At 38.6% G+C, this 13,770-nt stretch overlaps 1 protein-coding gene across 1 annotated transcript in view; it reads left to right on the top strand.

The window, feature by feature from the left end:
• LOC139946240 (dedicator of cytokinesis protein 7-like) overlaps nucleotides 1-13,770 on the top strand; it is a 51,583-nt gene that overhangs the window by 5,733 nt on the left and 32,080 nt on the right. The window contains exons 5-15 of the mRNA XM_071943859.1: nucleotides 2,829-3,038; nucleotides 3,727-3,812; nucleotides 4,681-4,747; nucleotides 5,282-5,506; nucleotides 6,111-6,500; nucleotides 6,716-6,809; nucleotides 7,576-7,738; nucleotides 8,319-8,436; nucleotides 9,243-9,455; nucleotides 10,008-10,109; nucleotides 10,933-10,983. Of these exons, the coding sequence (XP_071799960.1) occupies nucleotides 2,829-3,038; nucleotides 3,727-3,812; nucleotides 4,681-4,747; nucleotides 5,282-5,506; nucleotides 6,111-6,500; nucleotides 6,716-6,809; nucleotides 7,576-7,738; nucleotides 8,319-8,436; nucleotides 9,243-9,455; nucleotides 10,008-10,109; nucleotides 10,933-10,983 (1,719 nt within the window). The remainder of the gene's footprint in view (nucleotides 1-2,828; nucleotides 3,039-3,726; nucleotides 3,813-4,680; nucleotides 4,748-5,281; nucleotides 5,507-6,110; nucleotides 6,501-6,715; nucleotides 6,810-7,575; nucleotides 7,739-8,318; nucleotides 8,437-9,242; nucleotides 9,456-10,007; nucleotides 10,110-10,932; nucleotides 10,984-13,770) is intronic.

The following is a 13,770-nucleotide window of genomic DNA, read 5'->3' as shown; positions in this document are numbered from 1 at the left end:
CTAACAATACATCAGTCCATTCTTCATGGATATATATTTTTACTTATTTCGACCAAACCTCCCAAAATGGAGAAGCTAATATTCCCTGTTTCATGCATCTTTGAGCAAGTTTGAGTGTGCACCATGGTTAACTATTCTAACTCTAACCCAGGCTGGTCGACCATTTGCTGACTACCAGCCTCTGGACCATGGTTCATTTCGTGGTCCAGATAGATTGTTCTATGCTTACAATGTGTAAAGCGCAGAAGGGGAACCAGTGACTCTACAACGAAAAGCTGGAAGGCAATGGAAGTGTTGAATAGCATAGTACCATGGTTGACTAGGCTTCTAAACACGTCTTTTGAGTGGGTGGCACTGAGTGTGTCACTGCTATGTTCATTGCTCGTTATTGGTCAATCACAGGTCGACTAAATGTGGTCATTCGAACATGTTTCTTGACCAATAATTTACCGTTTATTACCATTTTACAATAAGTATATTTGATGTTGTAACTGTTTGCCCTTATGCGTTTGCCTTGCTTGCAGTATGGACCAGGTTTAACATTTCTTATAACTAATTAAAACACTGCCAACATTTCTATCAACTTGATTTAAGCATGGTCCTGCTTATGATTTGAAATCTATGATAAATGAGTGTAAAAATATGTTTACATTTTTGTGTTAGAGACACTATAAAGGTCCTTTATTACGCGGGGACCGTGGCCCAATTTCTCAAAGCTGTTAAGCACAACAAAATCCTGCTTAACAGAAAGTAGAATGTTTGTACTGTTTGCGACTGGTCCTCTGTTATTTTTTGCTAACCAGAAAAACTTGCCAAGCATCATTTTCTGCTTTAATAGAAGAAATTGGGCCAAGGTCTGTCATTATGTTAAAGTGTTTTTTTTACAAAAAAAAACGCTATTTTTGCTTTTGATTTTGTTTTGTTTTCTTGCAGGCACTTTATAATTAATGTAATTATTTTGCTTCATAGTGCCAAATTGACACCTTGTATCTTCTTAAAATTATCTTCTAGATAGCTTTCTTTGACATGTTAAAACTATCAATATTTTCAGTTGTATTTAAAAACAAGTTTCTAAATACTGCATGTTTACAGATATTTTTATTTCATACATAACTTGTAAAGAAAAACTTATATTTAAACATGATTCTTTATTTTGTTCATTTGAGACAAAAGTTAATGGGATGTTTTTTTTAAACAAATATTTTACCTTAAAGGATTTGGGTTTACATACTCAGTTTGAAGATAGTGATAGTAGCAAGCTTGCCTTAAAATATTACTTGCTGAGATGTGGTAACAAAAATAATTTTCGTCTCAGTGAGAGGGAAATTAATTTAGCATGTAAAAACGTATTGAACCAGTTATGGTAAAAATACCATAACTGGTTTATATATTTTTACATGCTAAAACTGAGACTAAAATGATTTTGGTGTTCAGAAGCTACAGCACCTCAGCAAGTAGTATTTTAAGGGAAGCTTTCTGCTATCATTATCTTTAAACTGTTTAAGTTTAATGTAAATCTGTGGACATTGTGTTTTGTGTTACAAAACAAATCCCAGACCCTTTAAATACTTCTTGTGGGGTTGATCTATTTGTTTTTGTTATTCGAAAATGAAAAAGAAAATGCATGTCATGATCTAACTTTCAGTGATTTTGCTGAACAAAGTTGAAGAAGAGTTTAAAATAATGTAAAATACCAATGTTGGACATCACACTATGGTCTAAATTTTTGTTCCGATAATTTTCTGTTCATTTTGGAAGGTTGATATTGTTCAGTCAAAACAGCATTAACTTGACCTTTTAACTGGTGGAATGTACAATGTACATACCTGTTTGCTTTTGGTGTCCGATGAATTATGTTTGAAACCAGATTAAATGACATTTTACACTGGTCAGAAAGGAGGTTAGAAACAAGCAATTTTCATCCACACTTCTATGAGAACTCTATCTATTATGAGGACTCTTATCTATTGGAAACTGAGTGGATCCCAAAACTCAATTTCACCCGAGAGCCTCTCTTTAAAGGCACTGGACACTATTGGTAATTACTCAAAATCAAATCAACTGTAAGCATAAAAACTCAATTGGTAACGAGCAATGAGAGCTCTTGATAGTATAAAATATGGTGAGAAAAGGCTCCCTGTGAAGCAACGTAGTTTTTGAGAGAGGTGATTTCTCACTCAAATTTTAAAAGGCTTCAGCTCTGAAGTTTTTTATTATTATTTTTTAAAGACACTGGACACTATTGGTAATTGTCAAAGACCAGTCTTCCCACTTGGTGTATCTCGACATATGCATAAAATAACAAACCTGTGAAAATTTGAGCTCAACTGGTCGTCGAAATTGCGAGATAATAAGGAAAGAAAAAACACCTTTGTCACGCGAAATTGTGTGCGTTTAGAACCATGATTTTGGGACCTCAAATTCTAAATCTGAGGTCTCAAAATCAAATTCGTGGAAAATTACTTAGCTCAAAAACTATGTTACTTCAGAGGGAGCTGTTTCTCACAATGTTTTATACATTCATCCTCTCCCCATTACTCATCACCAAGTAAGGTTTTGTGCTAACAATTATTTTGAGTGATTTCCAATGGTGCACTGCCTCTACCTGAAAGCACACAAAATTGTGCAAAAAGGGTGTTTTTTCTTTCTTATTAGCTTGCAACTTTAATGAGCAAATGAGTCAAAATTTGTACAGATTTGTTATTTCATCCATTTGTTGAGATACAGCAAGTGAGAATAATAGTCTTTGACAGCTATCAAATGTTTCCATTGCCTTTAACAATTCCCAGAATGAATCCTAATTTGTTCCAACTTGTGTTTTGCTGCAGCTTATGAAGCGAACCTCCATCCATCTTGACAGCACACCAAGAGGAAGCTGGGCTTCCAGTATATTTGATCTGAACAACAGCGAGGGCGACGCCCCGTTGCCACGCCTTCTAGAGCACACACCCGTAGAAAGGCAGGACAGCATCAATGAGGAAGTACGATCACAAAGTAGGCAACCGGATTTATTCTGTCTTTACCCTGGTGTTGAAGAGGTGAGTAAGATGTTTCTAGGCCGTACACTTGAGTCTTGTTAACCTTTTAAAATCAACCCTTTTGGGCAATTTTGCATCAAGTGCTTTGGGGTCAATTTCACATAGATAGTCCTAACTTGGGACCAGTCCTAGGACTCTTTAGGAGTTATTCAAAACTTAAGTCTAGTCCTAAGTTAGGACGAGTAACTCGTCCTAACTCGAGGTAAGACTAGTCTTAACTCAATGTGAAATCTACCCAAGGTTATTTTTTTAAACAACTCACAACTGGTTTACTTCTCATAAACTGGTTCACATTGTACACCAATATTAAGCTTACATGTACATATACATGTATGTGCGCCTGTAAGCAAGCGTGCATGCACTGAACCTACGTATATGCAGCATGAATATTCACTTACTTTACGATTGCAGGCCATCTACCCTACTCATTATTGAGCATATAGGTACATGTAGAAGAAATATATAAATAACAGACATCCTTAAACAGCCATATAATACTACAGTTTCACTCACATTCAAAAACGCATATCTGCCTTTCAAAAGGTACCCAAAAAATAATGTGCTTAGCATTTTTGATTCACACAATGAACAGATTTGAGAAAAATCCATCAATTAGAACACACAATTTGTATTGTATTTTCCTTTTATTGCAAATTTTCAAATATTTTCTAATAATTTATTTTCCAAGACTGATGCCATCGAAAGAAGGATGGAAGCTAAGATGCCGAGAGAGCACTTTGGATATCGCATCTTTGTCAAGTGCCTCACTCTAAAGTAAGTCAACCCATGCCAAATACATGCAGATTCAGCAGTCAGGAAGTAACCACTGGACCACTACACCAAAGTCCAGTTATTTTAGAACTTTGCTAGTGCATGATACTCCATAACTGAAGAAGTTCTGCACTAGTATAGCGATTTTTCAAAAACCTATTTTTGAAGATTTACACAGATTTGTCTCCTGAAGATGATGCGTACATTTATGTACACCATTATTGTTATCACTAAGTGTTAGTATCGATTCTCTTGTGGCAACCCATTTTGTAAACAACCCTGCCTGTATTTGTTGAGAAGAATTTCATATTATATAATTTGAGGCATTGCATGGTGAGGTGTCAATATATATTTGGTTTGCAGTAACACCATGTGTGTATCTACTTGCCATGCGGAGTTTGTTCTTTAGAGAACTGTCTTTCTATATTCTACTACCACGGAGTAGATTTATCGGATTGTTCAGAGATTTTTCAGTTCTAAAATGAAATGTCCTGGTTTTTAACTACATGTACCTGGGTGGAAGGTATAGAAAATTGGCTGGGACTACTACTTCAGCTTATAGGATCGTAACTAACTGTACTACCGTGGAGTCGGTTCTTAAATTGGTCTCAATGTTTTGACTAGCCTGCTCTAGTCATCGCCAGGAGACTAGTGGCAACCCATTTTGTCAAACAACCCTGCCTACAACCCTGGCTACAACCCTGCCTACAACCGCGGAGTGAGTTCTTAAATTGGTCTCAATGTTTGGACTAGCTTGCTCTAGTCGTTGTCAGGAGACTGTGAGGAGACTTATGGCAACCCATTTTGTCAAACAACCCTGCCTGTATACTTTGTATTTCTTGAGGTGATTTTCATATTGATATATTTTCAGGTTGGATCTTGAAGTGGAACCCATCTTTGCATCAATGGCCTTGTATGATGTCAGGGAGAAGAAAAAGGTTTGGTTTAATCAGCAGTCATTTTAGAAGACCTCAAAACTCCAGTATTGACCCCTTGCACGCGCGTCACACGCGGCGACTGATGCCACGCTCACCATGTTGGTGTGCAAGTTAGGTTTACATGTATTAACGCCGCGTTGCCTAAAACGCACACTTCATTGCATAATGTTTTACTGTCAGCTTAGTTTAAAGAGGAAGGGAAACATCAAATTTAATTTTGTGATGTATTCATTTTCAAATAGATAGAGTCCTCATGTGAGACAGAGTAACCTCGTGTTTATGTGAGGTGGAGAGACTTTGACATTTGTTTCCACTTGTAGGTACTTTTTCTATTGTAAAATGAGTACATCACAAAATCAAATCGGTAGTTTCCCCCCTGTTGGGCTGGACATGACATTTTAACACCCCCCCCCCCCAAAAAAAAAAGAAAAACCGAGGTTCAACGTTTTATACACTGATTCAACAATATTTGCAGTAAAAGCAGTTTTCTGATTACAAGAAAGTAAAACCGAAACCCCCCTTCCCCTCTTGCAGATTTCAGAAAACTTTTACTTTGATCTGAACACTGAGGCCATAAAGGGAATGATTAAGAGTCACCTTGGCTACCCCGACCCTTCCACCCTGGCCCGCATGGCAGTCTTCTCCACCACCTACCCTACTAATGATGTCTACATCGTCATCAAGCTGGAGAAAGTCTTACAACAAGGTGATATATCAGAGAGTGCTGAGCCGTACATGAAGGAACAGGACAACCCAAAGGTTTGTACATATTGTTATTGTTAATATCAAATAATAAAGCACAAGGGAAACTGACTAGGTAAATATTAAATGATGTGGGATTTAACAAAGAAATGTTTATTTAAGCAGGGTTCGAACCAACGGCCTCCGGATCAACGTGCCAGCACTTTACCAACTGAGCTATCCAGCCTTAAGTTGGCGGTTTCCCTATTTTGTCAATATCTTTGTCCAGGGTTGCCAGTCAGAAGCCATTCAACCGTTAACTGCCTTGCAGCCAGGGGATCACATGCAACTTTTTACTTCAGATATAAAAAAAAGAAACTTCTGAACAGAGATAATGACAATATAGGAGACCTAAGTGAAATGCTTTCAAAATGCTTTATACATTGTACCATCGAAAGCTGCTGTATAGGCTTCTAACCAATAGTTTTAATTGTCATCAATTGTCATCAATTTTACGAGTGAAAATTATACCTTCCCTTTAAAAACCCATAATAATGAATTTCTTACTTATAATGAATTTTTACTTGTAAACAAGGTTATTTCAGCCAGCGGCTGATAAACCGTGTATTTGTTTTTAATAATAAACCAGAATAGTGATAAGAATGATAATGTATCATTACAGCATGTGGATCGTGCCAAACAAAACGCCCGCTACTATTGCGAGAAACTAGGTGCCTACCGCATGCCCTTTGCATGGACTGCCGTGCATCTCCTAAACATCATCAACGGAGCCAACAGCATTGATCCCAACCCTGACAACACCGACGTAGACAAGGTAAAATCCAACAGCTTGGACAGTCGCAAGAAGAGTATCGGTGTTGATCATAGCTTCGGATCTCTTCCGAGAAAGCCAGGCGAGCCAGGGGTGTCGGCTAGCGTCTCGGGCGGGGCCAGTGGGAGCCTGAAGAGGAGCGGTTCGGAGAGGCGGAGTTTTTACAAAGTGGAGGATGATGCAGAAAATCTGGACACGTTCCACCCTGTGATGATAACAGTGTCAAGCTTTTTCAAACAGGTTGGTTTCAAATATTAACAAATATTTTTACTGTAATAAATTCTGTGTTGTTTACTAATTAGCTTGAAATAGACCAATCTAGAGATATACCGGTGGGCCCTTGTACTCTGTTACTAAGGCACGGCGATACCGTTTTTGGTTGATGACATGCAGCATCAATTCCTTGTTGCTGTTGTATTCAATGTATTACATATTTGTTTACTTCTTCTGTTCAGGAAGGAGAACGTTTGAGCGATGATGACCTTTATAAATTCCTTGCGGACCTCAAGAGGCCAACATCAGTCTTAAAGAGACTCAAATGCATTCCAGGTAAGACATACATTCAGCAGAGCATTTATAAAGCGCCTTTTCAAAAACATCAAAGCGCTATAAAATGACCAAACCAATGGAACTATACTACAACATATTTCATTTGATACAGATACGTTTGAAGAGATTTGTTGAACATTAGCAGAGAGTAATAATTTTTAATGGATATTGAGAGGTTGTTCAGCGTTTGGGGAGGAACATAGGTGAAAGTCTGGGTGTAAGCAAATGAGAGTGTTCTGATGGTTACTGCCATTGTTTTCACCTAGTACTCCCTCCTATTTCTTTCCACGCAATGTTTGTTTTACTGTTTTGGAAATTCATTAGAGTGGGATTTGAACCAGACACCTTCGGATTAACATGCCGGTGCTCTACTAACTCAGCTATCTAGCCCTTTGTTGGCGGTCTCCCTGTTTATCAATATCTTTGTCTTGGGGTGCCAGTTTGAAGCTATGCAGTCGTTTACTGCCGTGCAGCCAGGGATCACACCCAAGTTTATGATATAACCTGGGCCCAATTTCATAGAACTGCTTAAGCAGAAAATATCGTTAACACGTTTCTGCTAACACCAATAAGCAGGAACCCAGTTACATTTTGAACATGAAATATGGTATTTTGGCTGGTAACCTTATCCTGGTAAGCATAACTTGGTCGTGCTTAGCAATTTTTGTATGCTTAAGCGGCTCTATGAAATTGGGCCCTGGGAAGCAACAGCTATGGGATCACCTTAAGGGGATATTTTTATATGTATTTTATGTTTCCTTCCCAGGGTCTCTGAAACTTGATATCTCACCGATGCCAGAGAATCCGCCCTACTGTCTGACCCCTGACCTCCAGCAGGTCAAACCTTTCCCAGACATGAGAACGAGACCAACCCGTGAAATACAAGAGTTTCCATCCAGAGACGTGTACCACCCTCATAGTATCTACCGGTAAGACCTGAAAACAAAATTCCGCTGCGGGACTTAATAAATAATAATGATAATGTTTTTTGCTCGTCCAACATGCAGCAGTTCAGTTATGGGCTCAGTCTTCCAGAGGTTGATAAACAGGCTGAAACATCAAAACAATTCAAAACACTAGTGAAAACATATTTTGTAGAATCATTGATTTTCCCTTTACTGCCGTCTAGGAAAATGCACTCAAGTTCACTGCCCACTTTCATAGAGTTGATCATTTCAAGCAGAAAATATCAAAAACAATTTTTTGCTCAGCGCAAATGAGCAAATATACCAGTCATAGATAGTACATGGTTTTCTTGGCTGTTAACTTTATGCTGGTACGTATGCTAAATTTCGTTGTACTTAGCAACTTTTTGTGCTTAAGCAGTTCTATGCCCTGATGGCTTAATTATTGGATGGCTTAATTATTGGATGGCATAATTATTGGATATAATTATTGGGCATTATTGTTTGAATCCCAGTCATACACAAACTAGAGGTTACCAATAACCACTTACGAAAAACCAACGATGTATCATCCTTTAATTTTTTCACTGCATTTTTTTCACAGCAATCTGTTGTACATATACCCCAAGAATCTGAATTATTCCAATCGGTCAGGCAAGGCCAGGAATATCGCTGTGAAGGTCCAGTTCATGGCCGGAGAGGACCCTGCTACTGCAGTCAAGGTAAAATGAGACACCCATATACCCAATGCTAGCCTAGATGAAATTGTACTTGTTGGCAGTCAATGGTTCCCTTGTACAAGGGGGGTAAACTATGTTGTGGTAGGGGGTCATGGCCGAGTGGTTAAGAGCATCAATTTCAAGTTCTGGTGGTCAAGTCATCAGAGTTTGGGTTCGAATCCTGGTCATGGCATTTGGGTCGTTAAGCAAGATGCTTTACTATAGTTGCTTCTTTTCACTCAGGCTGTCTGGGGTATAAATGGGTAATTGCGAGGGTAGAGGTTGATATTGTGTGTCAAAAAGCCTTTGGATTGTTTCAGTTACTCTGGTGTATACTTGCCAGGGAGCTGAGCAAGATGAAAGGAATGTTATTGACACAATGACCAGGGTACTTGTGTCAAACGCATTGAGATGGTTATTGTTAAATGCGCTAAATAAGAATTTATCTTCATGTATGCGCTAATCCTCCAATCAGATTTGCGGAATGGGGTGTTGTTATAAACCTATGCTGCACGGCTAATATCACTACCTGCGTCTTGTGTGTTCTATAACACGCACCGAATTTGCTTGAAGATAAATATAGCGTGTCCGCGTCCCATATCCAACGCAGCTTTTGGCCTCGTTGGATATGGGCATAAAAAAAACTGAGCAAAATGAAAGGAATGTTATTGGCACAATGGCCTCAGCTCTGCAGAAACGCTATATTTTTCCGTATTCCACTTGTGCTTGTGTGAAAACTTGTATACTTATTATTTTTGTTTATTATTATTATTATTATTATATGTATACTGTTGATTTTTGTCTCACAGTGCATCATGGGTAAATCCAGTTGTCCAGAGTATTCGGACCATGCGTACACAGCTGTAACGTATCACGCCAAGTCTCCAGATTTCTACGAGGAGATCAAAATTGCGCTACCAGCTGACCTTGCTGATTATCATCATATTCTGTTTACGTTTTATCACATCAGTTGCCAACGGAAACAGGACGTTATACCAGTAGAGACCCCCATTGGACACACCGTGAGTACAAATAACCTCCGTTTACCACTTGAGCCCTTAGGCCAGTGGTTTTAGCCTCGGGCCAGTAGCCTCATGACTTGACAAGTACTTTGGTCTTGTGTTTTTCAATTGAATACCTCACTGTGTAGTATCTTGAACCGAAAGAAATCATTGTTAAATGTTAACTTTGAGTTAATAAACATAAATCTTTCAACTCTTATGAGTAATGAAGTATACATAAAAGACAGATGAGCAATGGAGAGTTGATAGTGGAAAACATTGTGAGAAACGGCTCCCTCTAAAAACACATAGTTTTTTAGAGATAAGTAGTTTCTCACTCAAATAATGAAAGACCTCAGGCCTAAAGCTTTTTATTATACATCTTAAAAGCACATAAGTTCGTGGCAAATCAGCTTGGACTACGCTTTAGCTTTTAGTAGATCGTTATTTACATCACTTCTGGGGAGGGAGTTCTGAATGGTCTCAACAATTCGACCTGCTTGATCTAGTCAGCGTCAGAATGATAAAACCTTCTTTCGATGCTCTGTCATTACTCTTATGATTTCTCCTCAGTGGTTGCCAATGCTACGAGATGGCCGTCTTCAAGTAGGTGACTTTGGCCTGCCTGTCTCAATGGATGTACCTCCCATGGGTTACTCTATGCTTAGTCCAGAGGTAAGTTTCAAAAACACATCCAACAGAAATGCAAGAACGTTTAATCATTATGTGATGTATTCTTTTTTATATTGAAATGAGATCAATGTGTTGATATCCATTCACATTTTTTCTTTTTTAATTAAATAAAACCTGGCGAAACAATTAACAAAATTTGACCATCCACCCAAAATGAACAAAGTGATGCTTCATCTCAAAGCTGTCCATGTTCAGGACATTTCAATGGCTCCCCAGGCTTCCAGATTCAGTTTGTAAGGACTTTGTAATCAGAAATGCAATTTGGTCAGTTAAAAAAAAAAGGAAAACTAACCAAGAAAGAAACTAGAGAACTTGTCAAGCACACAAAACTTTGTATGTTTTGCTATCTACCATTTGAACCAGGTTAGCTTTTAAGACTTGATGAACCAATGCCATGTAAACAGTTGATAGAGCCTTTAGGTATTTTATATTAATATTTGATTTTGTTTTTCCTGTATTGAAAATAATTGAAAATAATTTTCAGTTGTTAGAAAAACGAATTGACATAATGAGTGGCCCATTTTAAGGGGCCGGGCCATTCATTATGTCAATGCAAAATAGGGCATTCCATCTGCTTGCCTTCCTATTGAGCCATTTCACGACGCGCATCGCACTTCCACGCACATATCCTGTCCGCCATTTTTTTGGCGGATTTGTTGGAAACGCATTGTGTGGAGGTGTGTTCCGCGTCGTGTATGAGGGTCAATAGTCATGATGTTGGGGTAAGTTGTTGTAGGGTCGTCAAACACTTTGGAAGGATCTAAGTATAATTGCCAAACTCAGGGAGGAGTTTTTTGTCTTTTAGTTGCTCAAGTCACGTTCGTTATCCAAGCCCGACATCACCCGGTCACAACAGGTATTATTTCCCTTCCTACATAATCCAGCCATGTTAACCAACCCCGCCCCTCCCCACTCTCCCATCACTAACATCAGAAGTTAACTACTTAACATCTTGTCTGCCTGCCGTGTAAGAACACATACATGAACATGTAGTCTCCACAAAATGCCATGGAAGAGGTTTGGTAGGTTTGGCCAATTTCATAAAGACTCAGTGTTTTTTAACATGTAAACAAAGGTTGACGCACCACCACGCTTTCTTTGGCACCAATCTTTAAAAAGTTGCCACCGGGTTTTAAAATACGTCTGCCAACCCCCAACCACACTTTTTTTCAAGTTCTTGCTTTTTAAAGTTCAAATGCAATAAAACCTTTGCTCAAAGAGGTCAATGGGTAATGGCCATCAGAAAGATTCTATTTTGCTTAGCTTATATTTGTGCTTAAGCAGCTCCATGACATTGGACCTTGGCCTAAGGTAGGCCCCGGACCCCATGCAGATAAGGCTTCATGCTCACATAGACCCCCCCCCCCAAACCTCCCCCCCCCCAAAAAAAAAAAAAAACCAAAAAAAAAACCAAGAACCTTTAATTTTTACAAGTTTGAGGACACTGAAGAAACTCTGCTAAATGTCTGCGTATTTGTGCAGGTCATTCCGATTAGACATTTAATTTTGTAGTTGATGCTTGCGTGCACCCTTAGCAAAAATCAAAAGCATGCTGGCTGGCGTTTCTCACAAACACAAGAGTGATGTAACAATGCGGACTCATTGAGACGACTCACAACAAATTCCCCTGTATATACCTTACTTTTGTATCGTCAATGCAACTGTTTTGCCAACCTTGGTTGCAAAAGTATGGGCGACCTTCATCGCAAACAAATGCTTTCGAATGGCAAATAATACTGATATCTGCTACCCAAAACAAAAAAGTGTTTTCTTCTTAAAAAAAGGTTTAAATGTTTGATTTAAAAGGCAAACTTCTTTTGAACAAGTTATACTTTTTGTGATTCCCGTGGCTAGCCATACAAAATGGTGGTCAGTGGAAAGGTCGATAACCAATACTAAAATGTGCTTGGTGAACGGTTTTATGAAATTGTGCCTGTTTATTGCTTAGGTAACAAACTTCTGCTTACATCTACTAAAAGACTTGTCATCTGCACATTAAACAAAACTGTTTGTATCCCCTAATTTTTTTTGTGTTGAATAAATGATAAAATGCCGCAGAAACTTAAGACCAAGGTACCTGTTCGGCTAGGGGTTTTAGTATTTATTTATTATTTATTTTAAATCTTCGGACATAATTCTTTGTTGGCAGGGGCCGTCCAGGGTAAGGCAAAAGGTTTAAAAACTGCCATCAAAGCGACAAATCATCTGTAAATAGTGTAATTCCAGTAAGGTTTTTTTAATAGAAACTCCAGCTTATTTTATGAAGTAGACAACATTTCTTTTTGGAAGTTTGATTTTCTTCTCTCGATGATTAAAAACTGCCTGAAAAATTACCATTACCACAAGGTCTTAGAAGCATGACAGAAAAAGGATTTGCAAGTTTGTACCAGGTTTAAAGTAGAGCCTTGTTCATTTACAAGCATGAGTAGGAATTTAGAGTGTAAATAGGTTATGTGTCATGGCCGATTGGTCTAGTTTACCAGACCCAAGCTTTAGTGTTGTTGGTAGCAGACTGTGGGTTTGATAACTGGTCATGACACTCACAGTATCTAACCAGAATTGCTTTGTACAAAGCTAGGAAGGTAATGCATTCTGCTCTACCAGCTAGGCTCCTGTAGTGGATGATACCCATGCCTACATCGTAATGGACTGTGAAAGGGGCCTTTTTGTGTGGATCATTGTATTCTACTTTTACATCATCTTTCTACCCATATGCATTTTATAACAAACGGTTACAAACACTTTACAAAGACCAACTCGACCGATCCAAGGCAACTTGTTCCTTTAAGTGTAGCCCTCACCTTGAAATGGCCTTCCGGCCTTCCAAGGTTAAGTGATCTCTCATAAAAAAACTCTGTGAAAATAAGTGACACATACATGCATCATATGGAGACAAATTGTAAAGTCAGAACTTGAGTTTTTGATCACAAGGTCATTTATTTTTATATGGCAGCTGCTGAGTGAAGTTGCATTTAAAGGAACACGTTGCCTTGGATCGGACGAGTTGGTCAAAACAAAAGCCCTGTAACCGTTTTTTATATAATGCATATGGTTGGAAAGATGTTTTAAAAGTAGCATACAATGATCCACACAAGTTTGCTTCGAAATTGCGTGGTTTTCCTTCTACTGTGCGAACTATCACCGTCGGCCATTTATGGGAGTCAAAATTTTGACCCCCATAAATGGCCGACGTGTTAGTCTACAAGGTAAAAGGAAAACCACGCAATTTCGAGGCATGTTTGTGTGGATCATTGTATTCTACTTTTACAACATCTTTCTACCCATATGCATTTTATAAAAAACGGTTACAAACGCTTTTCAAAGACCAACTCGACCGATGCGAGGCAATGTGTTCCTTTAAAGGAACACGTTGCCTTGGATCGGTCGAGTTGGTCTTTGAAAAGCGTTTGTAACCGTTTTTTATAAAATGCATATGGGTAGAAAGATGTTGTAAAAGTAGAATACAATGATCCACACAAACATGCCTCGAAATTGCGTGGTTTTCCTTTTACCTTGTAGACTAACACGTCGGCCATTTATGGGGGGTCAAAATTTTGACTCCCATAAATGGCCGACCATGTTAGTTCGCACAGTAGAAGGAAAACCACGCAATTTCGAGGCAAACTTGTGTGGATCATTGTAT

The sequence above is a fragment of the Asterias amurensis genome, chromosome 13 (assembly GCF_032118995.1).
Source record: "Asterias amurensis chromosome 13, ASM3211899v1".
Lineage (NCBI taxonomy): Eukaryota > Metazoa > Echinodermata > Asteroidea > Forcipulatida > Asteriidae > Asterias > Asterias amurensis.
Note: the sequence above shows the minus strand (reverse complement) of the source record. Positions and strands in the feature narration are given on the sequence as shown.